The 26,104-nt window shown below is 41.8% G+C and overlaps 1 protein-coding gene across 1 annotated transcript in view; it reads right to left on the bottom strand.

Annotated features, from left to right (window-relative positions):
- Positions 1-7,840: 7,840 nt before the first annotated feature.
- Positions 7,841-26,104, bottom strand: part of Ptchd4 (patched domain containing 4) — a 96,672-nt gene continuing 78,408 nt past the window's right edge. The window contains exon 3 of the mRNA XM_042671790.1: positions 7,841-9,474. Coding sequence (XP_042527724.1) covers positions 7,841-9,474 — 1,634 coding nt within the window. The remainder of the gene's footprint in view (positions 9,475-26,104) is intronic.

The following is a 26,104-nucleotide window of genomic DNA, read 5'->3' as shown; positions in this document are numbered from 1 at the left end:
AAGATCTAAAATGTCTCCTTGAGTAGTTGTCTATTTTCAAGAAGGTATTTTCCTAGGAAATACCTTTTGGATATTATAACTTTTGTTGAAAGTTCTTCTTCCGGCTTTCTTCAGTGAGACAGCTCTAGTTGCCCTGGCATCTCATGATTTCATACTTGGTGTCATTTCTTAATTTCGTGGTAGAAGTTAGTGTTTGTTGGCAGCCAGGAAAAGGAACTGTGAGTTCCTGTTTTAGCACTGAACAGGATACAAAAATCGCTCAGTTTCTGCATTCATGCCGACGATTGTTAAGGCATGAGCGAATAGTTTTCTTCTCACTGATAAAATCACTTCCCAAGTGGCCCATCGGAGAACTCGAGCTGCAAATAGAGGCGATGGTTTCTATCGGAGATGTGGCATTCCAAATGCTAGGAAGTTTGTCTCTTCATTTTTGCTAGGCTAACTAAGCGAGCAGACCAATTTTTTTCCTCAACGGGTAAGAAAGGAGGTGTTTCATTGAAGTTTGTGGTAGATTAGTTTCTTTTTGTGGTTCTAGGGTTCAAACTCAAGGCCTCATACTTACTTGGAAAGTACACCAGCACTTTAATCATGGCCCTGGTCCTGTTTGCTTTAGTTTATCTCATGCTTTTGCCCCAACTAGTTTCATTCAGTAAACCTCTTATAATCACCTCCGGAGGGATTACAGGCATGTGTCACCACTCAGGAGAAACTCTGACATAGCATCAGCCCAAGTGTTTTTAACCTGGGAAGCCTTCAAAACAAGATACTCCTATCTCTACTTACAGAGAAACGTGACCACAGGCCAAAGTCAGCATCTCTTTCTGAGTTTTTGTGCTCTGGGATGTCTGTACAGAGACAGCCAACTAATGGTCCTGAGTGACGTCATATTCATGGATATTACCTATTAATGAGAATGTCCAAGTGGGTCTGCACATCAGGACGTTCATTCTACACTAAGCCTGTCAAAATCTCCAAAGCAAAAGAGCATTGGGGAGGCTTGATTGAAAGAATTGTACTCATCAACTGATAGGCTGAATGGTAACCCTTTTGTACATCTACTTCAAGATAATAAAAACTACAATAATTGAACAAGGAGAGTTGATAAATACTGCTTTGAGGCTTTATGGTATTGCCATTTAGTCGAAAGCTGATTGCGGTCTCATCTTCAAATGTCTTTATGAGGTAGCTAGGAGAGATCCTTGCCCTTTTCAAGTATGACAGATTTCCTACTTAAAAGCAAGAGAGTCTATTGCTGAAAAACACGCATAATTATGAGGAAAGTATAATGAAGTTGTTGCTTAAACTCTGCCTCAACTTTCAATGTTTGTACTGGCAAGTCTACATTGTCATTTATCACTACCCCATGCTCTGTATGTCTGAGAGAAAAGATGCTAGGTTTTCTTCATTCTACATCAAAGTAAGTATACCAGAAAATGCAAGAATATGACAAGCTTCTATCTGTTTTGTCAGTTGTGGTGATTGAACTCGGCCTGGACACTTTCCCTGAACTCTTTTTGTTCAAGACTAGCACTCTATCACTTTGAGCCTTAGTACCACTTCCAGTCTTCTGGTGATTAATTGGAGATAAGAGTCTCACGGGCTTTTCTGCCAGAGCTGGCTTAGAACCGTAATCCTCAGATCTCAGCCTCCTGAGTAGTGAGGATTACAGGCAAGAGCTACCAGCACCCAGCCACACTCTTCTGTATTTTTCCTTCCAGCTCTATCAAAATGGCTACTTGTAACTAGCAAAGACACCAGATATAGTAATGCAAATGATTTCAGATTACAGGGAAAGATATTATCAGTCATCTTACACTTAAGATAACTTAAGTGCTCTTTAAATCTACCCATTGTGGAAAGTAACACATTCGTCTTAAACCCCACTGATCTTAATCCTGTCAGCCTATTCTAGCTATGTAAAGGGAATTCTTCACTGGAATCTTGCCAAAACATTAGAACACTTCTTTAACTGGTGGGACAATTTTGTCCTGTGGACAATCGCTCTAATAAGACGAGAGGATGTTATACCCAACCGTGAGCTGTCTGGGAAGCCAGAACCCAATTACAAACAACTTAGAAAAATCCAAGTTCAGGTGAGGACAAACAAGTTCCTCTTCCTATGCTCCTCATGTTTCTTTCGGATGGCAAAACTTAGTAATTAATTGTCTTAGGGAAAATTCAACTGGGAAAAATAGCAGAGATTGGCTTTCTATACTTTATAAAAGTGCAAAAATTAGCCGTGATTTTTATTTAGAAATACGTCATTGTATTAAAAATATATATCAGAGAGATCTTTCCAGCATAGAGGCTAAGCCTATTTTTTTCTAAGTGTATTTTTTAGAGATGCAGAAGGGTTAAGATCTGATTAATAAACCACACATTTATGCCACTGCTATTCATGTGGTCCTAGGTATTGCTCTCTTGGAATCGTTTTGCATTTCACAAGAAAAACAGAAAAATTAAAAAAAAAACCCGACCCAAACAATGATTTATTCTTTGTGTCTCTCCCTTTCCCATCTATATTGTTAATCACCCTTGTGAGCCTATGTATTGTTCTCTTGGAGTTGTTTGGCATTTCACAAGAGAAGTACAGAAAAACTGACCAAGATAATCAATTCACTTGCTGTATCTCTCCCTTGCCCAAGCAGTATTAACATCGACCTGGAAAGAATGAGCCATGCGTTCATGGACGCTTACTTGGAACCTCTTCTCAAAGCAGCTCCTTAGTGTCTCACTTTCACTCACAAAGGGGCTATGGCTCCAATTCATGCTTAGAAATCCAGATGCACCCTTCCAGTGCGATATATTTGCATATAACCAAGTTTAGTAGCAGTTATAAATCTATAGTTTTGAGGCACTATCTGATTCTCTGTGCTGTGTTCGAAACCGTAACATATAGGGAATTACTTTCCTTGTCTTGTGCAGATACCTTGATTTCTGACAGTTGGGCTTGTCTATCTGTCAACATTCTTCTAATCTAATTCCAAGTGTTGTCTAATCTGATGCTACCCAACTAAAAGACAGAAGATCACATCTTTCCATCAAACATGATGGTAGGTAAACCTGGGAACTTTAATCTAGAAATCAAAGAAATTTACTACTATCAGACCCACAGGAATCCCTTTATAGAGAGAAGCTTTGTTGTGTTCAGTTTTGAGACGTTTGTTTTCATTTTGGTCAATGTCATTACATGAGGGAAAAAGAGCAAACGAGTATATATTTTCCCTACGTAAATCTGCCGATTACTGCTTACAAGCAGTTGGCATAAAGACCTGCACCACGGTGCTCATGCCAAGTTCTGTGTTTAGATGTCAGTGGACAAGATTTCAACATCTTATCAATTCAGCCACAGACAATGTTTTGAGACAATGTCATAAAATTTGTCTTGATTTTGCTTGCAGTCACAGAAAGAGCAAGACTTTTTTTTTTATTTTTAAGAGAATGAGGGATTTTCCTTTGAAAGAAATCAAAGGTCACACTTGAAAGTTCTTTCCAGTTCACATTTGAGGGAATTCTCAATGCTATGTTGTCAACACCAACAAAATAGACTGAACCCTGGGTTAAGAGGTTGAGCAAACCATTGAATTCTCTATTCCCCGGGGTCAAGCCCTAACTTCCATTTTCATGGTGCTCAATCTTCGGGCTCACTATGTTTTTAACAAACAGAGAATATGGATGTAGGCTTATTACTGACCAATATAAAATTCCCCAGGCCCTTTTCCTGGAAATGAGATTTTGCAGTGGACAGTCTAGAAGAAGCGGCTGCTACACTGGGAAGACAATTTTGAAATTGTCTTCTCATAAGGATGGGACTTTCTGTGGACTTCAGGCCTTGAGACCAAAACCCACAAGGCATTTACGATGGGGATATGAGAATTTTAAGAAAAAGAGCATCAACCCTGAAAATAGTGTCTTTAATAATCTATGTACTATTTGTAAGAAGGCATGCATAGTGCCGTGCATTTATAACTATTTGGTCATAAAAATATGTGACTGTAGTTTTTGATATTTACAGTCAACTTATAAAAATACATGTAATTCTGAATGGCAATAGTCAATCTCTAGTTCTAACCACAAGTCTAGAAGGGTTAGCTCGATATGGTAAAGTGCAATGGATAATTACACAATGGACATGGCTCACGCACTGGAGCTCAATACACAGAAATGGTTTTGTGGAGAATTCATTACAATTCTTCCTTCCACAGTACCACATACAACCTGTGAATTTAGTCCTGTGGGAATAAATGGGAATCAAATGAGACATTCACATGATACAACCACAGAGGACAACAATTCTGTCATAAGATATTCATGCATAACCTTCAAAGAGGTTCAAGGTTACTGCAAAAATTCATGGCTGACATCTGCACACATCTCCATTAAAAGGACTTACGCAGGGTGCAAGGTAGTCTGACGTGTCCTTCAACCACGGCAGTTAAGACTCGCGCTATTATTTCATTCTGTAATTTAGGTGAGTACCTCTTTGAAGCTTAGTGTTCTAGAAAGTGGGGTTTGTGATATTCTTTCTATTTCAAAGTCTGATTGGGGCTGGACGGGAGCGGAGGCGGGGACAAATTCCCATTCTTCAAGTTTCGACACAGATCAGGTAGGGCTTTCCAAACTTTAAAAGCTATCACCTTCAGAGGGGAAAGAAAGCCGGTAAATAAAATATTCCATAAATATGAAATATTTCCCACAATATTCTTTTGTACCAGCATCACAGCAGACAAATTTCTAATTTGAAGCCATTTATGTTTCATGAATTGACAATACAGTTAGAATCAGCGGGAGAGATCCACACAAGCCAGTGAGGGAGGGCGAGGTGGGAGCTACCTGCAGGTCATGACCTCATATTTTCAGGAGCATCTTGCTACTCAGGAAAGGAATCTTAGAAATATCTGTTTCACAGTAAGATGCCACTCTGTTCGATTTTTCTGGGCTTAAATTGTTTCCAGAGTCTGAGTGAAGGCATTTTTATGTTGAGGGGAGGAGTGACTGCATTAACTCTTCCAGGACATGGAGTTCTATCTCTTTCCGTGAATTATTGCTATGGTTTATTAGAGAGTACCATGGTTTTTTTGGAAAAGCTAATGTTCCTTCCAAAATGCCTTCTCCCCAGACAGTTGAACAATAACAAATTGGTGTTTGTTCCAGAAACTTTGAGGACATAACCAAAAAAGCTCTTTCCTCATTTGAATAGAGACCATGAGGTTGGAGAAAATCTATTCGAACCTCTCTGGCAATTTGGCCCCATGTGCCACGGTCCTCATATTCATTTTTGGCAACTGTCATGGCTTGTTCTTTCTTTTGTAAACCGGCTGCCAATCTTCTTTGAATCTGGAAAGGTTTATGGTATTCAAGACTGAAACCAACCCCAATAGATCAGCTTTACAAAAAAAAATAGGCACATGGATGGGGTGTAACGCAGAATGGAAAGAATACAAAGAGAGCAGACTCTCAGTTGCTTGCCTCCCATCTTTTGACAAGGTGCAACAGAATCCCATCTTCACAAATGACTGGTGATCTGTGAAAGAGGAATTCCCGCTCCCAAGTCCAAAACTCAAACTGAAACGCGGAACATTCACTTCAAAATATGAGATCATGCTCTCCAGGTTTATTAGTCTAACTATCAATTCATCCTGGCATTAGCAGTTCATGAGGTAAAAGGCTAGGATTTCCTGTGACATGTCTGTACAAATACAGTGAAAAGAGTAAGTACCATGATGGCCAGCTCTTTTTTACCCTTTTGGATAGATATGGTTCTCAATCAGTACCACAGAGAAGATATGGTTCATTTCCACTAGAAAGACCTTCAGGTAGGAGAAAACAAACTGTACTCAAAAAAATGAATTGTTATCTGAACATTTTTCATTGTAAAGTCTGTTCTTCCTTTCTTAGTATTCTGGCAAACTATCCGTAAAAGTCCAATTATTTCACTGTTTCACTAATCTATCAACTTTATTTCAAAGAATGATAGCAAGAATGGAGTGGTTTGTGTGTCCTTTTTGAACCCGTCCAAGCTCAGGAGTTATTTTTGTTTTTTGCTTTGAGAGATACTCATATTATTCACTCAATTAAAGCAATAGAACCCAAGTGGATGGGCAACTGCAGTTTCCTTCAGCGGAAGGGGCTTCTAGCCAACTTTATAGTCACTGGATATTTGTTCTTTCCTACCTGGAAATAAATTGTGTTACTATGTGACACAGGCAATGACATTTTCTAGGAATTTTCTCCAACAAGAAACACAGCACTCATCCACACAAGCAGCCCACCACAGTCTGTTTGCTAGGAAACAGCTTTGAACCTCAAACAATGGAAACCGCTCTAACCCAAGAAGAATGCAGCAGCAGGCTCAGTTAGGAGGCCACCTGCCGAGAGCTAGGAAATTACTTTCTGGGTAACAAGAACAATGATGTCACAAGAAGCTACGAAATTATATTGCCTAGGTTAGTGGGACCACCGGAGTAGGGTCAAGCCTGGGTAAATGCTCTACGTCGTGAGTGTAAGGTACACACTAACTAGGGTTGGCAGCGTGAGACCCCTTTCTTTGCATTAAGAACCATCTGATGATGATGTGACCATGGTGCATTTACCTCTATGTCCCTTCACAGGTCACCCAGTGACTTTACCTTCATTTTTGCTAATTATCTCTATGTGGTAGCAGTATATTTTCACCATCTGGAAAGAAGGATGATGTAATTGTGGAATACTTCAGTTCTCTCCTCCACCCCTTTCCCTCTCTCTCACATACACACCTGTGTACCGTTCCACCCATGGGTGGCGAGCAGAAAGTGCTGATCTGCAGATGGCTAAGCTCTCTGAAAGTAGCATATCAGTCCGTTTACATCTAGAGAACTATTAAAGGCCAAGGAAAAGCCATCCCAACTATTTAGCTCTAACATGAGGTTTTAAACATTGTTCAGAGGGAATTAACTCAAATGCCTTTTGTCGTTTTTTGCTAGGTCATCCAAAGTTAGAGTCTCAATAATGAACAATGTAATATGTAGAACCTAATGGATTTGGATTCAAAATTCTGTTTATTTTGCTTGTCCCACAGCTAAGGAACCATCCTGCTGCCTGGACAGTTGAGTTGATTCTGGATGGCCACTGATGGCTACACAGGTTTTGAATGGCCACTGGTGAGCTTATACACTTGGCTAAAGCGGATGTGACTTTCTAGAGAAAAGTTCAGACGATCTGCAAGTGAATGCTTTCTGTAACACAGGCCTTCATGTAGCGTGAAGACACATTGACATGTATGTGTGTATAACCATAGACACACACATGCACACATAAAATGGATCAGGAAGTCCTTTGGTTTAGATGGGATTAAATATGCACTTCCCAAATGCATAGGTTTCCTTTGAACCAAGCTGTTTAAACAACAACAACAACAAATAAACAAACATGAAAAGTGATATGGCGATTTAAAAATTTCCCATGTCATCTTCCCCACTCAGACACCTCATTTTCCCACATTTCCATTTCTCCCCAAGCATTTCCTCTTTAAAAGGAGTTGGATCTTTAGGCCTTCTACATGACCACTTCATTGATTCATTCATTCATTCCTTGGAAGAGCTCTAAGATCGCCTTGAGAAATTTAACTTGCATGGGAGAACAAGAATGGGACTTCCCTCCCCCCTTTCCTCTTCCTACTTCTTCCTCCCACACAAGACGCAGACCCTGGGATGTGTGTCGAGGAATGCACTCTTGATCTGACTTGCCTGGGTATCTCCGGCCAGCCCAAGCAGTTGACGTCTGGACTTTGTTCGTCCTGCATCGTTGTGCAACATTGGGAAAGAAAAATAAATAAATAAATCAATCCATCCGCCTACACCTTTCATACCGTGGTGACGTGATCAGGGTTCTCTTGAACTTCTATGCACTCGATTTCCTCTCTCTCCTTTCGTTTGGCACGTTTCTTTTTCTTGTGGTGCTTCTTGGAAGGAGGGAAAAAGGTTAGGAACACAGGTAAAATAACAAAACAGTGCAGGAATGTGCAAGCCCCGGTGAGCAGCAAGCATTTGAACAGTGTGAAGGTCAGGTTCGAAGGCACGAAGAGGAGAGGGACCAACCCAATAAGAAAAGAAGTGATATTCTGCAAAATGGCTGTCCCGTGCTCTTGCAGGGAGCTCTTTATACATTGTGTTCGGGTGTGCTCGGTGGCGAGTACAAAGGTATAAAGCAAGGGTGCACAGTGGTCGATGGCGAAATTTAAAGTGTAGATAAGGCACAGAATAGAGATGCAATCCAGATCGACGTTCCACAGTGTCATCAGGCCCAGGACCCCCAGCTCAATTGAGGTGACGCTAAGGATTAGCCACAAGTTCCCCAGAGGGTGGATGACCAGGAAGAAAGTCAGGACCAACACCAGGAGGACGCCGAAGCCCGCGATCAGGACAGGCACAACGACCGACAAGCTGTAGTGGTCCATGAACACGAAGGAGGGGTTAAACACGATGAAGCGGATGCTCTTGGACAGGGACAGGGGCCTCAGCTTCTCGAGCACTTCGATGACCTCCTTCTGCTTGTCCCTGCTCGTCTTGGCCACCAGGTACAGGCGGGAAGCGATGATGTCGTGCTCATCCCCAGCCTTGGAGAAGATGATGTCGTTGCGGAAGTGCTGGAACTCGGGCTTCTTCAAAAAGGAGCCCTGCAGGACTCGGATGAAGTCGCTCTTGTTGTGGGCACTGATGTTGCTGGCCTTCAGGAACTGGTAGTACTGCTCCACCCAGGACACGGCCGTGAAGCCGCTGCAGAGCCGGCGCAGGTCCTCCTGCACGCCGCTGTTCCAGTAGGCCAGAGGCTCGTACACGTAGAAGCCGATCACCGGGCTGTAGTTGCTGAAGTACTTCTGCTGGACCGAGGCGTAGGAGACGCTGGGGGAGTCACTGGCCAGGAGGTTGATAATGTTGGCCCCGTCCCTGATCTGCAGGCACCCCATGAAGGAGAAGGAGGCGTAGATGAGATAGAGGATGACCACGAAGGGCTTCACGTAGATGTTGGTGATCCACTCGTTGTAGTGCTCCCGGAGGAAGTGCTGCAGGAAGTGGTGCTGGTAGGGGTTGGTCTCGTGGTGAGGGGCCTGCTGGTGGCCGTCGCTCATCACCGCCTGGAACCACACAGGCTTGCGCTCCAGGTACTCTGCAGAAGGGATCTTGCAGCAGAAGATGCTGTGGTAGCGATTCTGCTCCAGCTGCCCGGCGAAGACCAGGCAGGAGCCGAAGAAGGAGAAGATGTAGAAGTAGTTCAACAGGATGGACACACACATGTTCTGGCAGAACACCTTCACCGCCTCGATGTTGGTGAAAGGGCTGGTCCCCAGGCCGAAGGTGATGAGGTACAGGCAGCTGGTCATGGTGTAGGTGACCATCACATTGGAGTAGGTGTCGGCCACCCTGTCTTTGAAGGGTAGACTCTCTTTGGTCCTCCGCCAGCCAGACAGAAGCTCAAACACGCCTTTAGTTCCGTGACCTGTGGTTGAAACAAACAAACAAACAAGAAACAAGAAAGAGAAAGTTGGTTTTTATTCCTCTCTGGGGCTCGAGTGACTGGCTTTAGAGACGCTGTGGTAGAGTAGCACTGTACTCTCGGCTTCCTCGTGGCGTGGTCTCCCCACCACCGGCTGGAAATCTGACTTACACACAAGATATTTCGGGTCCCCCCTGTTTCCACTTTCAGCAAAGACTCCCTCTATTGGCATTCTGGGCAGAGCCTGAAGGGTCTATGGTCTGTTCTACCCCTGACGAGTTGTAGGCATGGGTTACATTCTCACATGGTGTTTCTCCCCTGCACACGTATCGAGTTCCCAAATGAATCACTCTTCTGCGGAGAGCAGGCGCTGTGGCTGCCCTGCACACCACCTGCAACGGCTCCAGCACGTGGTCCCATGATCCATCGCCTCCTAGTTCTTAACCCCTGTTTCAGACTGATTCCAATGCGGATCCAGATGACGTTAAATGCCCGAAAAATGGCCTCAAGTTGATGTCATAATGTTGACAATCTGCTTGTTGGCCAAATAGCTGAAAAACCCAATCCATACAGATTTAATTAAATGACATTGGATGCAAGTCAAAAAAAAAAAACAAAACACCAAACAAACAAACCAATCTTTCAGGTCACACAAAAGACAGGGCAAGATTTTCAGGACAAGAATCAAAGCAGTAACTAGCGTTGGGCTCTTCAACGTGCACTGACGTGAAGTGGGTGAGCGAATGACTGCTTTACCCCACTTGAGTGGATGAATTATACTTGTCTTCCCACTTCTGGACACCTTTGGATCAAGGGTAATTAGGTGGAAGGTTTATTCCGCCAATGTTTCTTAAACACTCACTGTGTGCTAGGCTCCTGTTAGCTACTGAGCTCTTCTGTTCAGGGATCCAACAGCTCTCATGGTCTAACATAGCAGCTGGGAAAGTAAAGGTATTACACCCTATGTGTAATTTCTTTTTCTTTCTTCACATCCCTGACTTGTATGTAGTCAATTCTCACCCAGTGTTAATTTTTGGGTGACACTGGACTCTGACCTCAAGCGCCTCACCCTTATGAAGCATGTGTTTTACCACGTGAATCACACACCCAGCATGCATGGTTATTTTCTGAGTGAATGGAAACCTTCACACATTACTTAACAGCCTTTCAGGCATAACCATTCTAACCAGGAATCTTCTTCTTTTCTTTGTGAATGGATACAAGCTGTGCTTGGGATATTCTCCAAGAAATCTATTAGACAATGGTGCAGCTTAAAGGCACAGAGTAACTCAGTTCATAAAATCCAGGAAAATATACCTTGTGTGGTATATAGATATTGGAGTTCTGGATTGCATTTCCAATTCACAGAATACAGTAAAACCACCTTTTTCAGGGATTTATTACGTATGATCTCAGTCAGTATCCCATTAGCATCACTGGTGTTTTCTTCACTGTGTGATCTGCTGAGTTTTCCCCCTGCCCTTAATTTTGGGAAAGGCTGCCTACCTGAAAGCAAAATGTGCCTAACAGCAAAGTGAAAGTCAACATATTTAAGTGATAAAGCAATAACGTTTAATTAAAGTGATAAATTAAATTAGGGGAAATTGGGTCCTAGGGGAAAAAGAGTGAAACAGCTGCAGTACAAGTTCTGAACTCTCTGCACCCTGAGCATTTGTACACTTTCCTCAAAGACTATCTCTTTGGATATACTTTAGATGCCAAGAATCTACCCTCACACTCTTTAACAAAGACATTGAATAGCTGCAGTCACTTGAAATGTGCACTTCTAGGAGAGTTCTTGAATTGATCCACTCAATGCCGGTTCTTTTTTGAATTTTACTTGAGATTTGGATGTACATAATTAAAAACTTTATTTTCCAGCCTGCTTTTTAACAAGGGGTCTTGTGTGTGACGTAACACTGGACAATGAATGTAATTAATTGTCAGGCATCTAGGGATGTTTATTTGAAAACCACATGACACATTGTCCTAAATGGTATTGTTGAGTCACTAATAATAACCCTCATCTGGCTTCCATGGAATTCTTTTTTTTTTCTTTTCTTTTCTAAGAAAATGGAATCTCCATTTGGCAAGCCAATCTAAGTAAAACTTTCATCTGTGATTGAATCTATTCCTGATGAACAGGGTTTTGTAGGTTAGTTGACATTTAAAGAAATGTCATTTATGAATATCTAAGATTCTTGTTTTATAATTAATTTAATGTTAGTTTAGACTCAAGCATATGTGATGCCAATTTTTGATTTTAAAGACACATTGGCCTTAGGGAATAGTAAATTTTTAGTTGCTACAGCAGGAAAGTAGGTATTTAAGTTCTTACCATGAATGTAAAACCTATTGATAGTCCAAATTTGTCTTTTCTGGCTTTCTAGTCAGGAAATATAAAAATAACCTAAAAACTAGAAAAGGTTAAGATAATTACATTTGGCTAAAAGGCATTTTTTAAGGCAATGATCTATTCTTTCCTGTATTCTGTTACAGGCTTGGCATATGTATATTGAATGAAGTTTAATAAAAAAAAAAACACTAGATATTCATTCATGTCTTTCTCAAGATGCTTTGACCAAACAGATTGTCTCTCTCATTATCTTGTCAAAAGTAAAACATTAAGATAATGGGTAAGGTAATTGAAAGAATCCTTTAATTAGAGCATTTCTCTGCAGAAATGAGGACACATGGCACATTTGAAGTCAGGAGGGAGAAGAGAGGCTCCAAGGTTCTATGGCTAAATATGGCTTGGCCTTGCTAACGGTCATTTTAATAGAACATTAGAGATATTATATAGACTGTATTGTCGTTTTATGTTATGCAAAGGACTGTGTGTGTGGAAAACCATACCAAACCATATTAGGTTACGTAATCACTCTTTCAGTGTGATAGAGATAAAAAAACATGATCCCTAAACATGATATGTTGTAATGTATTCACAGGTTGTAGTATTTTTACAGTGTTTCCTGTTGCTCTCCACTCATTTAAGTCTCTATCATGTCTGATCACTTCCGAGCAGTTCAAATTGATTGCTTGCCACAGTTAGGGTGTCTTTTCTCTGCCCTGTGAACATAACCAGGAGGAGTTTAGTTCCGTAGGCTCGCTTATGTAATTGTTCTTTGCCTTACAATAATCCATTGATGGATGTATTCACCCACTGGTACTGGGTCATCACTGCCACGAAGCTGTGGCTGATGGTGTAATGATTGTTTCCTATTCCTTCAACTCTTATCTGATGGTTATTCACTAATCTTAGTTCCCAACCATGAGCAGATTTGGTTCAGTATTTTGGTTAGATTGCTAGTTCTCCAAAGGCAATGCATTTTATGCAACTCTGATACTGAAAATGTGTTATTTTTATGTTTTTTCCCCCCAGAAACTGAGGCTTGAACTAAGGGTGTGGGGCTGTGTCCCTAAACTTCTCCACACTTAAGGCTAACGCTCTACCACTTGAGCCACAGTGCCAACTTCCAACTTTTTCTGAGTGGTTAATTAGAGATAAGAGTCTCGTGGACTTTCCTGCCCTGGATATCTTCAACCATGGATCCTCAGATCTCAGCCTCCTGAGGAGCTGGGATTCCAGGTATGAGCTGCTAGTGCCTGGGTTCTTTTTATGTTACTTTTATGCGGAATATCTGGCAAAGTTACCAACATCTAGAAGATGCTCACTGACCTCTGTTTTAATTAAATCATCTGAATACTTGATTCTGGATATGCCCCAAATGAAGCTTTAATCTCTTTTTACAAATTCTAAAGTTTATTATACATCTTTAAACAACTGCATATTATCTAATTAAATGTAACCAGATATATTTTTAACTAGGACTTTTTAGATAAGGACTTTTCCAGGCCAACACCAAGGCAAACAAGAAACACAGTCTTTCCCCACATTTATCAGTCCAGGCTATGCATCCATGGACACAAATCATAGCTTCTAATACAAGTATTTAAAGAATAAGACTATATGCATGGGAAAACGTATACTCACCCATGATAAAACGACCAAGATTTCTGTAAAAGTAAAGAAGCAGGGGCATGAATTAAGAAACAAATACAACATAATGATTTTGGGGGGCAGGGGTATCACCTTCTTGTGCTGCAATTCAAATTTACACCTCATATGCAGACTCTGGGAATACCACACCACAAGGCATTCACCTCTCTATACCAAATAAAGGGACACGATGAAGGACAGAGAAAGGAGATTTATTATGTGGCAGCCAGGTAACAAAGACAATTCTTTATGACAGCTTGAGCAAGAGTTGAGAACTCTTCAGTGCATCTTTAGACATCTTCTGGCAGACACTGGCTTAGGTTAGGGAGAACTGGGTACGTGGGTGTGAAGGTGTGCATGGTTAAGGCATCCTTCAGGTCCACAGGCAGTCAGTGGAAGGGTCAGGTTGGCTGGCTGTCCATTGTTTCTGGATTGCTCAGGGGATCTCAACTCACATCCCACAGTAGCTGCGCAGTGAGTACAGCAGAGAATGATTTGGAGTGAAGGATACAGACAAGATATGGCGGCGTCTGGAATTTCTCGTCTTTATCCTCCTGCTCCCAGGTCTCATGGGCCAAGTTTCTCAGTCAAAAAAAGAGAACAGTTGGGGCTGGGAAGTGGCTCAGTGGTAGAGCGCTTGCCTTGCATGCATGAGGCCCTGGGTTCGATTCCTCAGCACCACATAAGCAGAAAAAAGCCAGAAGTGGCACTGTGGCTCAAGTGGTAGAGCACTAGCCTTGAGCTGAAGAGCTGAGGGACAGCGCCCAGGCCCAGAGTTCAGGCCCCACAACTGGACCACCCCCCCCCCAAAAAAAAGAGAACAGTTTTAAAGCACCTCTTCCTGTGCCATTTAATGAGAAAATATAATATGCGGAAAAACAACATAATTATTGATTTGGAAGCCTTCGCAATGCATAAAAAGGCCTTTATTAAAATTCTAGAAATCACTCTGTTTTTCGATTTAAAAATAAGTCCAACTTTAATAAGGATCAACTTCTATTGGAACTAATTATAACTACCTGCATTAGTACTCCCTAATGGGGTTTTCTTTGATACATTATTTTAATAAGCACTGGTGGGTGGTTTCTAGTTCTTTTTAATCCACAGAATTGGAAATCTCTATGTTTGTCTTGGGAAGATACACTGGCAGATCTCTGTTTTCTGTGAACATGTGAAACTCTCAGCAGGACACACATTCTGGACATAGACCTACACCTAAGAATCAGAGTAAAAAAAAGCTATGGCTCGTGACCTGCTCCAAAGAAAGTCATCTCTCTTCCCTTAGTCATTCCTGCTCCAGAGAAAGTCTTCTCTCCTGGTTGGCCACTCTTCACAGTGATGCTCATAGGAATCACACCTAAGCATTGGCATAAGACAGCACAGGGCCACCGCCTGCAGGATGTGCATCATGGAGAATATTCCAGATCACTGGACTTGGAATGCTACTCGCAGAATGCAGTTTGGTTACTGCTTCTCTTTACCATGACAGCCAGCCGAGAGCTGGCTTTGTGCGGGATGCCTGGAACTCTGTAGCTTTCCTTGCTGTGGGCTCGGGCAGTATAGAAGGCTGAAGTCCCACTGCAGGGCAGGGCAGGCAGGCATGAAGGTTTGCCCCCTTGTCCTCTCTTCTTTCTACTAAAAAAAAAAACCCATAGCCTGGAGCTTTTCCGTTTTCTTCTCCGTGCTTCACACTGTTCTTGAAATAGGGCTGGCAGTGGGTGACTAGGTGCTGATTAGGTGTGATTTGGCCTCACACACAATCCCAGCTGGGTTTGTTGCTGTTTTTGCATACAGATAACCTCACAAAACAGCCCTGAGGTGGGCTCCCAGGACTCACCCAGCCTGTAATCCTTGTTGCTCAGGTGACTGAGAGCTGAGGATCGCAGTTCAAAGCCAGACCAGGCAGGGATGTTTAAGACTCTTATCTCCAGTTTAGCACCGAAGTGAAACCATTGCTCAAGTGGTAGGAGTACTATAATTGAGCCCAAAAGCTCAAGGACAGTGGCCTGAGTTCAAGCCCCAAGACTGGACCAACCAACCAGCCAACAGACAGAGAAATAAAAAACAGCATCTGGCCAGGCCACGCTAAGACTTGCCTAGACTGAGAGCAAAGTAGTTCTGATAAGATTTAGTAGAAAAGAAGCCAATTAGGAAATGCTGGCCTATAAAACTTGGCAGATGGGTGGATATACTAATAAATCTGCCGAACCACAAACTGGGAACAGGGGTCTACAGAAGAAAGAGATAGGGAGAAGGACAGAAGAGCAAAGACATATTTGTTAAGATGGAAGCCCCGAGAGATGTGACTATCCAAACCATGGCAAAAATAAAAACGGTGGCTTTTAGTTAGTTCTCATTCAAAATAGAATGCCAGTTGGGCAGATTTTGAGGGGAGGAAGACCTGAGGGGAACAGCACTTTGCCATTCTTGTTGGAGAAGGGAGTAGTAGTAACTGAATGGAACTAAGGATTTATTTATTGCTTAATGTAAAGTGGAGCAATGAAAAATGGGTGGGAAATTGGGAGTAGATAGGCAGTCATACCATCACCAAGAGAAATAGATCCATAGTTTGTGGAATAAACACAAAGTAGGTATTTAAAATCAAGACCTAGAATTAAGGGTCATATTAAAGCGAATAAGTATAAGAACTTGCAGAAATGAAAATTAAGATAATCTTAGCCTTTAGTGAGTGAATGACAAAGAGCTGGAAATTTTAATTCCTTCATTTGAAGGTATTTCTGGAATGTCTCCCACTCAGAAGATATAATAAAATACCATCACTTTGAAGTTTAGTAACATTCTATTTGTCCCATTTGAAACCAATATCACATCCACATGCCTGAATTTAACAGTCCATTAATTGCCGGCATTGGGAATGTTTCATCTTTATAAAGCATAAAATGCGTGAAAACTTAGGATTTCTTTAACACCCAGGGCTGGAATAGTTTTTTAAATGTCTGATTCCAGTCATTAGGGGAAGCATTTGAAATGAGAGGAATCTTGCTTAGCAAATTTAATCCATACACAGTTTCAGTTTCTATTAAATATTCTTCAAGAGAAAAATCCTCTGTATAGCAGCACAGATAGATGCCAAGTAAAATAATAACTCATGAAAGGGTTAGGTCCTGAGTCTCTCCTTGCGTCTCTTATCAATGACAACAAAGTAAAAACAGTCCATGGCTGGAACAAAATAGCTTGAAGCCAATGGAAACTCAATTAACCAGAAAGCTCAGGAATGGAATGACTCTGATCATTTGGATAGTCATTAAATTAATCAACCAGAACTTCCCTTTGGGTTCTGCTTTATATGTTGGTTAGCTTTATCAGAGACCATTTTTTAAAAAAAAAAAGTGCTATATACATCCCTCCTCCGTATCTAATCCTAAAGAAAAAAGAAAGAGAAGTAGAAGAAGAAGAAAAAAGAAAAATCAAAAGCTGTGGGTGTAATTAAAAAGGTGGATTCTGGAATGAGACATCTGAGTTCCAATTCTGGTTTCATTACTGTCTAATGATTGTGGACAATTAGCGTATCCATGAAGGGCCTTGGTTTCCTAATCTGGGTACATTTAAAGTGCTGATGTGACTATGAAATAATAATTATTTAGAACAGTCTCTACCACGTAGGACACCTGCAGTGAATGTGAGCTGTTATATTCTGTTGAATAACAGACTGGGGAATGATCGCTTAATTGGACATTAATAACCAGGAGGAAGAATGTGTGTATTGGTTAAGGAAGGTCTTGGGCTCTGCAGGTTTAAATTCCCTCAGCTTCCTATGTATTCGTCAGGTATGTGGCCTGGGCTGAGCACCGTTCTGGGTTTCTGTTTGTTAACCCGTGAAGAAGCAGCCTCTGTGGTTAGGGAAAGGAAACGTTAACTAATTCCTGAAGACAGCTGTGGAAGCCTGGGAGGTGGGTGAGTACCAGGATTCAAGTTGAGTATCATGTTGTTGTTGCTGTTTTGTGATTGCTTTGACAAAAAACCACCTTTCATTTTCTTTTGTCCTTAGAAGTTCATTGTGGGAAAGCGTTGCTTCATAAAGGATTCTGCCATATGAACATCTTTCCGTGGCCGTTCTTCTTCAGCCCCAGCTGGGTGGAGATGTCACTGGTGCACCCTCTCTGAGGCCTGCAGACTGCACCTCTGCAGGGGTCAGCCCTCCTTGTCAGTTAAAACGTCCTCCTTCTCACTGTAACTCCCTCTCTCTGGCCTCTTCCTGCAGCCTGTGGCTTTGGCTCAGCCTGACGGAGACCAAAGCTTATAAACAGAAGTTATGTCTGTCAGAAAATGTTTGGTGTTGATTCCCAGGGGCAGAGCACAGGAACGGGGCACGGAGAGCCGTAGAGCACGGAGCTCACCCTGCTCAGCCTGGAAGACGGACGCCCAGGAAGAAGTAGCAGCCACACGACTTCCCAACGAACCTCCCCCTGGGTTGTCTCATGTGCTGGACAGACATAAACACCTAGCTCACAGGGTTGCTGCCGGGACTACGCGAGATGGCCACATAAAGCAGCAGCGACCACAGACCCTGGCACATATTAGACCCTCAGTAAGTAGTAGCTCCCATTTTTTAATTTATGGGAGACTATTCCTTTGAGGTCTTGGCTCCATGTTTATAGTATACCAACATAATTTTGAGATTCAGTCTTAAAGTTAGCAACAGAAATGGCCGTTCATTATGGTAGCATGTCAAGACCCTCATTGCTCCTTTATGGTCAATCTGATCCCAGCTTTCCAACTTGATAATCCTCTTGGAGTTCATCCAGCTCATTTCCATTAGGCAGAGATTTATCAAGCAATGATAATAATAATCCTCTTAGAATGCTGCAGTAAAACAGCTAACTGGACCCTAGGGCAGGAGGAATTTAGCTCTATGAACATCTGAAAGTTTAGGCACATGATCTGAAATTTCCGAGGCTTCGAGAGATATGAAAACTCCAGTACTTATAAAACCAAAGCAGGTTCATGTTTTTAAAAAATATTTTTGCTCGTCCTGGGGTTTGAACTCAGGGCCTGGCAGCTGATCCTGAGCTCTTATGCTCAAGGCTAGCGCTCTATCACTTGATCCCAGCTCTACTTCAGACATTTTTTGGGGGGGTATTTGATTGGAGATAAGAATATCACAGACTTTCCTGCGCAGGCTGGCTTTGCACTGTGATCATCCTATCTCAACCTCCTGAGTAGCTGAGATTACAGGTGTGAACCACCTATGCCTAGCAGGACAGGTTCACATTTACATTTTCAGAACCTTCTCAATTTAAATAACACTAAAGAGCAACGTTACTGTAGGGAGAGCCACATGAAGGAATTATTTCAGTATTCAACTTAAGGAGTTGAAGTGCATTAAAAATATAAAAATATGAATACTCCACGGAAAACCCAATTCAAAAGCAGAGTGGTCCTTTATTCCTTGGAGTGAATGAATTTTTCCTCTTCTTTCCTTAAGATGTCTTTTGACAACATATGCAGGGTACAAAGGAGAGACAAACTAAAGTGAGGCATAGGCACAGGTGAATTTTGGGAAACATTCATAATTGTTTCTGAGTCTCATGGGCAAATTAGGAGGCAGACCAGACATATGACTTCTCCTCTTTTAACAGTTTAGATGTAAATAAACAGGGATATGTAGAGTATAGAGAGGGATTTTGGAAGTCAAGAGAGCAGCTCTGTTCTTCAGCCCAATTCTTTTACCTGGGTATGATGAGACGCGGGTCTCCTTAAGGTTAGTGACTGCATTTGTGATGATTCTTACATCACTCAATCCTACAGCAGTGCTCAGCGCCCAGTCATTACTTATTGTAAACTTGAGGAAGGAATGTGTTCTTCCTCTGAGCTCCCAGGCTCCGTGGTAGTCTCCTACGTTGAGATGGGGTACTTACTTCTTCCTTCTGCCTCATGTTTTCCCTCTACTCTCGTTCATATGGCTGTAGAAACTGTCTGTTCTTCCTTCTTTTCCTTCTTGACCATTCTTCCTCAATAGCTAATCTGATAAGGGGAACATTTGTGCTAATTTGTCAGGGGGTTTGGCAATTGCTTTGTTAATTTAATTTTTTGCAATTGTGTATTGGTAGCATATAAAGTGCAATTGATTTGTGTGTGTGTGTGTGCGTGTGTGTGTATTGATCTTGTATCCTGCTGCAGCCTTGCAGGATACAAGTATTAGTTTCAATGACATTTTATTAGTTCTCATGACTTTTTAAATGTATTCCTTAAAAATCTTCTGTATAGGAAGTCACATCAAACCCAAACACAGGTAGCTTTGTTTCATCCTTTTGATATGGATGCCATATATTTTGATTTCTTGCCTAATCATTTTAAACACTATTCAACTTCCAAGTCCAATAGAGGTTATGGATACAGATACCCCCATTTTGTTCCTGAATTTGAGGGAAAAGTATTTAATCTTTTTGGCATTTGATATGATATTAACTGTATGTTTTTGATAGGTGACTTTCATTAGATAAGGATGTTCTGATCTGTTGCTAGTTTATTGAGTGTTTTTATCATAAAAGGTTGTAGGAGTTTGTCTAATGCCTTTTCTGTGTGTATTGACACCATGAGGTGAGTTTTGACCTTCATTCTATTGGCAGATCAGTTTATTTTCAGATGCTAGCATTGATGGGCTGCATCTCACTTGGTCATGGTGTGTACTGATTTTCATTCGTCGTTTGATTTGGTTGGCAGGTACTTCACTGAGAATTTTTGCATCGATATTTGTGGAAGATATTGGCCCCCCCTTTTATTTTCTTTGCCATGTCTCCTCTGGTTAATGCTAACCCTCACAGAACGATTTGGGAAATGTTCCCTCCTCTTCCTTTAAAACCTCTGACATGCAAATGTGTTCCTGCCTCTTGTGTCCTCTCCCAGACGACCTCCTCCACTTTGTTGATAGATTACAGCCTACTTACACTTCCTCATCAGTCAGTACTTAAGAAAGTACCCACATGATTGGAACCAATTTATTCTCCTCACTACACAGTATTTATAATAATCCCACATGATTTACACTAATTTAGTCTTCCCACGGGAGGAAGAGAGCGGTGGGCGCTGCAGGTGCACAGCAGTGACGCACCGGAGGGTGGAAGGGCTGAAGGTGCTTTGCCTCCTAGCTCTCCGTGCCTCTCCCAGCAGCGCGGGAATAGGATGCGGGCCCCTTCTGTGCGTGTTCGAGGAAAGAGATCTTCACAGCCAGCGTTCCAAATTCCACCTCCCTTTTCTTTCTCCTTCCCACTAGCATATTCCTCCCTCTGTCGCGCCTTCTCTTTAAAACTGAATTTGCTGCTGGCTATAAGTCAGTAGAGCCAACCCTCTGATATACTAAATAAATCTGAGTGGAGGTGGTGCTGTGGCTCCCAGTGGTAGAGCGCTCACCTTGAGCAAAGGAGCCCAGGCCCCAAAGTTCAAGCCCCACATGCAACCAACAATAAACAAGTAAATAAATGAAATAAATAAATACGAACAAGTTAGTAACTACAGTGAGAGTGGGTGTTGTTTTCCAAGCCAGACTTAGCTTTCTGATTTCTTACAATTAATCCAGAAGTTTTTTTTTTCTTCTTAATTTGATTCTATTGTCAAGGTGAGGTACAGGGGGGTTACAGTTACATACATAAGACATGAGGATATTTCTTGTCGAACTTGTTTTGCAACTGCAACAAGATCTCAGTCTGATTTAGGGTGATTCAACATCTTCCCATTCCCACGATACTATTCAGATTTAGTGAATCATTCTATTTCTGATGGTCTTTCATTGCCATGTCTGATGCATATAGCTTTTCTAAAAGTCAGGCATTTATCCAGTGTGGTTTGTATTTTGACGAATGAGGAGCTATAAAGAGAGGACAGTGAAGATACTTCCTGTTTTGAGAAGTTTCAAGTCTCATTAAGTGGAGGTCTCTAGTCAAGAAGTAAGAGATAAGGACTTAAAGTTTAAGGCCCAGTTTGAGGCCCTTATCTGTAAATCCAGTACTTGGGTTGCTGAGGTAGGATCGTAGCTGAAGGCCAGTCTGGGTTAAAAGATCACAAAGTACCTATATTTTTGATACAAGTACCCTATATGTATCAAAAAAAATCAAGACATTTCAAAGGCACTTTAATTCTTTTTTTTTCCTGCTGTGTTCAAGTACTGCAGGTACCGTAGAGATGAACTGAAATTCTATGGACACAGGGAAATGCATAAATGGGAAAGGAGCTATGAAAGAAATGATTCTAGAACTCTAGAAGGATGAGAATATGGGATAATAAAGATTAGTGATGAGTCTAGCCTGAGGGTTAATTAGCAATGGTTTCCTCTTCCATGCTAAACAAAGCCAACAATTTCACAAGTGACAACTAATTTTTCCTACTCTGATCTCCTTTTCATTGCATCCAAATAAACTCAAACTCTAATCTTTCTGTTTCTCTTTCTCTCTGATGAGGGTCATTGTAAAATATGTCTTGTCTTCAGCCAGTTTCATATGCTCATAGGTAATCTAGTCATACTTTTGAATACTAAAAAGCTTTTTGTTCCCAAATCAAAGGACAGATTCACACGGCTTTCCCTTTGAGGTCATGAAATAAATTGTGCTTAGAATTTCTTTCGAAAGTGATGTGTGTATGTGTTGCATTATTTCTATCAATGTGTTTAATTTCTATCAATGTGTTTAATCAAGAAAAAGGTTACATCTTACTTTGTTGACGTTTCAGCTTTGGATATCATTGTCTTCTCTCTAGGTCCATCTGTCAGTGGAGAGGAATAGTTCAAAAGGAAAGTGGAATGCAACTTGAAATATTTCACTTGCAGATCTGGGGATGAAATCTAGGGCCTTGTGCATGCTAGCTGGTGCTGTTGAGTGAAGAGGACCTGGTTCTACACACTTTGCTTCAGTTACAGGGTATGTACTGTGCACTGGACACTGGTGAGCTATATCAGTCACCAGCTCGGAGGAGGCCCTGGCTGATGAGGAACTCACATTCTGATGAGGGAAAAGCCATGCCATCTAGACTGCAATGCTGCGCACACTTTATAAAAGGCAGAGACTTCCGGGAGACCGCAAACTGCATTTGTCACTAAAACTAATTTTGAAAAAAAATAAGTCAGTTAATGTTCTGCATGTCACAGATAAAGGAGCCACGGATAGACATATAATTCCAAGTGTTATGAAACGAAGAAGAGAAGAACAATAAAATACCTAATTGGTATCAGGGCAGATGCCATTTGAGTGAAAATCAGTGGGTAAAAGACCGAGAAAATGAGCCAGCGCTGACGGCATCTGCAGGAGGGTAGCGGCAGGTTTACATATGGGGTTCTCTCCCAGTACCAACTACAGCCTCTCCTCTGCATGGCCACCGTCCTGTGTGTTCCTCCATCCTTCTTATTCTACCTTGATCCACTAGTTCTTCCTGCATTTCGATGCCCAATTCCATGCCTTAAGCTCCTTAAATTCCCAGGGCGATATTTATATAGGTTGCACTGAGGGGAGAGAAGTGCAAAACGTCTCCGATGCAGAACAATTTCTGTTCACAAATTGTTCCACATATGGTAGATGGAGGGATTTACCAAGAATTTAGGACACGGCTTCTGGTTGTATTCAAGCTATGGTATTTTATTATCTGCTACCACACTTCAGGATGCTTCTGTCCGGAAAGTTTCTGGAAACGAAAAGTCAAGAGCTTCTGCTCAGCGGTCAGCTAAATCTCACACTCAGCAAGCACAATCTGACCAAACGTCAGGTTCTCCGCCACGCTGTTACTAACTCAGTGCCCCTCCACGTCACTGCATGTGGAGAGCGGGCTTCATTGCTGAGCGAGGACACGGGTGTTGCAGCTCCGGTCCCCTGAACGTCCCCTGTGATGCTGTCACACAGGGCACTGCCTTGTCGCTTCCTTTTTATTAGGATAATGGTCTCAGAGTTGATTTCAGTCTGAGTGAGCCAAGGTCCCAAATCTTCATTTCCAAAATGGAAACCGTGTTCTGCACATCCCTCACATCTCCAGGTTGGAAAAAAAAAATCAGAGAAAGAAAGAAAGAAATTCAACTGTGAGGAGACCTTGAAATTTGATGGCCAACTGGTCCCTGATAAAATAAAGTCACTGACTCCCTGGGAAGGGAAGAAGAAACCTCTCTGGAAGGCGCTGTAAAGCGTTACTCGTCCATTGAACCCAAACGAAGAGAGCGTAGATTCTCTCTTCACATCTTCCCCTTACGGCTTTAGTTCTCGAGGATCATTTTAGAGACTTTCAGATTTGAGCATGCTGAAGATGTTGAAGCTGTTGAGGTTGTTCCCCTACATTCTAATTTTCCCCTTGGGCCATAGTGGAGAAATTTAGTCTATTTACTGAATAAGGTACAAATGTCTGGATGTCAAGTACCATAAACCCAGACTATCTGATTCTTTTCTTAAAAAATTTGAATCTTTCAGTGGCCATTCAATTTTTTTGTGTGTCTTGTGTGATGGATAATTTTACATGCTAACTTGATTGGGCTATGTTGTGCCCAGATTAGTCAACATCTTTTTTTTTTTTTTTGGATGTGTGCGTGAGATTGCCCTTCTCAATATGGTTGGGCCTCCATCAGTTTTGTGGAACTCTGAATAGCAAAAGAAATGTAGGATAACTGCCTAAGTGATCTGAAGCTACAGCAAAAATTGCCGTTTTTCTCCTCCGTATTTCTATGTTCAGATTGGAACTTATTCTATTGGCTTTCCCGAGCCTTTAACGTGAAAAAGGCATTATCATGGGTGTTTCTCAGCGTCCATTATCATGTGAAAAAATTCCTCTTTTCATCTCTCATGTATTCACAGACATGATGGCTATTAAGGTAAATAATATATTAATTTATATATGATGTATGTGTGTTATATATTATGTATATACAATTATATATTTCATATATATAAGTTCTATTTCTATGGAAAACCCCACCCAGAAAGATAATAAAGTGAAAAAGAAAAATAGAAGACAACAGTGTAAACAGAATTTGAAAATCATACATTTTTTTCTTATCATGAGGTTCTTTTTTCTCTCTTCTCTCATTAACTTTGTCAAAATTCACCAGAGCTACTTTCTGAACCCTTATTAGAATTCCTTTCAAATTTGGGACAGAAAAATATGTCTGTCTACGGTAATGATTAAGCATATGGAAAGGTCTATAATAACGATTCTGCAGAAATCTAATTAAATGTCATAGAGTTTTTTTTTTCCTTTTAAAACCACTTCTCTGCTTAAAGAGTAAGAAGCCATAGAGAGCTGTTCCAGGCTCCCCCAAATGCTTGTCAATATGGATTATTATAGCTGGTGTTAAATCATCAAGTATTCATTTACTAAAGAAAATGATCTAGTTAGCGTGTCAGCGTTCCTTTACGTTGTTAGGTATGTTAAATATTAGATGTATATTGTAGTACTTACCATTACCGATGTGTAGTCAGAATTCACACATTGCTATCCCCACCCTGTGGAGAAATACTTTACAGAAACTAAAATGTCTTCACGGAGATCACTACGGCTTTATGACAATTGTTAATGTGGAGGGGAAGGGTGAGTCCTTAAGCTTGCTTTGGGGGTGACTATCAACACAGAGGGGTGGCCCCTGGAAGAGCTGGCATCAACAGAATGGCAAGGCATTCAAGTGTGGTTTGTGTGGCTTGGGGTGAAGCCATCCAAGCGCCGTGAGCTGGGGTGCAGGGAGGCGGCCAGCTCTGAGGGTCCCCGTGGCTCTCTGAGCGAAGAGAGGTAAGAGGCCCTGGGTCATTCTTCTGTTCCGCAGAAAGAGCAAGGAGGTTAATGGCAGAAGGGCACGATGCACCCAGCCGTAAATCGGCAACCGAGGTTCTATTCCACTGACCCCCGCCTCTGCGAAGATGCTCTGGGGAGGCCGCAAGGGGACACGGTCTGACCTCTGTGGCGTGATCCGCCTCCTCCACGTGGACACCACGGTTGCAAATGCCTCCAGCAGCAGCCAGGCCATTCTGAACCACAGCAAGAAGGCTTCCGCCTCACTACCTCACATCCGCTTCATGGCTCTTTCCAGTTACCAGTTGTAAAGACGCAGAAATGAGCACCCAGCACCAAACCTTCTCCCATTCCTTTCAGCTCACATGCACACACACACACACACACACACACACACAAACTGTTACAAACAGAAAGGCATCATGCTGCCTGCACCTGCAACCCTAGTTCATCACGGTGACTAAGGGAACGGGGAAGTGAAGATTTCGAGTGGAAAAGGCTCATGACCTCATGCCTGAAGTAACCTGAATCCTCGAATCTGCTCACAAGGGGAAGACTCCTGCCAAGAGCAGTGATTAAACCATTCTGTACTAACATCTCCCTGGGGTGACACGCCACAAATATTTTGGAGACAATCACTGACTTAAGTTAAACAGAGTCATTGGTCTTACTTTTACTGTATCTTTTACTAATCTTTTACTGTACAAAAACCAAAATGTAAAATAATTTTTAATCGAACTGTGTATTTAAGACATGGTGGAAATGGACACAATTTATAACCACTTTTTTTTTTAATGAGGGCACTTTTGAAGAAAAACACCTACGTTTTCAAAGATTCAGAGTAAAAAAAGTAGTTGCTTCTTTCCCAAATTCCTAGGCCACAAAGGATTGAGTTAAATGGCTCAATGTCCTGTTTAGAATTCAGTA

The sequence above is a fragment of the Dipodomys spectabilis genome, unplaced genomic scaffold (genome assembly GCF_019054845.1).
Source record: "Dipodomys spectabilis isolate Male_0828 unplaced genomic scaffold, ASM1905484v1 ptg000669l, whole genome shotgun sequence".
NCBI classification, from domain to species: domain Eukaryota; kingdom Metazoa; phylum Chordata; class Mammalia; order Rodentia; family Heteromyidae; genus Dipodomys; species Dipodomys spectabilis.
The sequence above is the reverse complement of the archived record's forward strand: the minus strand, read 5'-3'. Positions and strand labels throughout refer to the sequence as shown.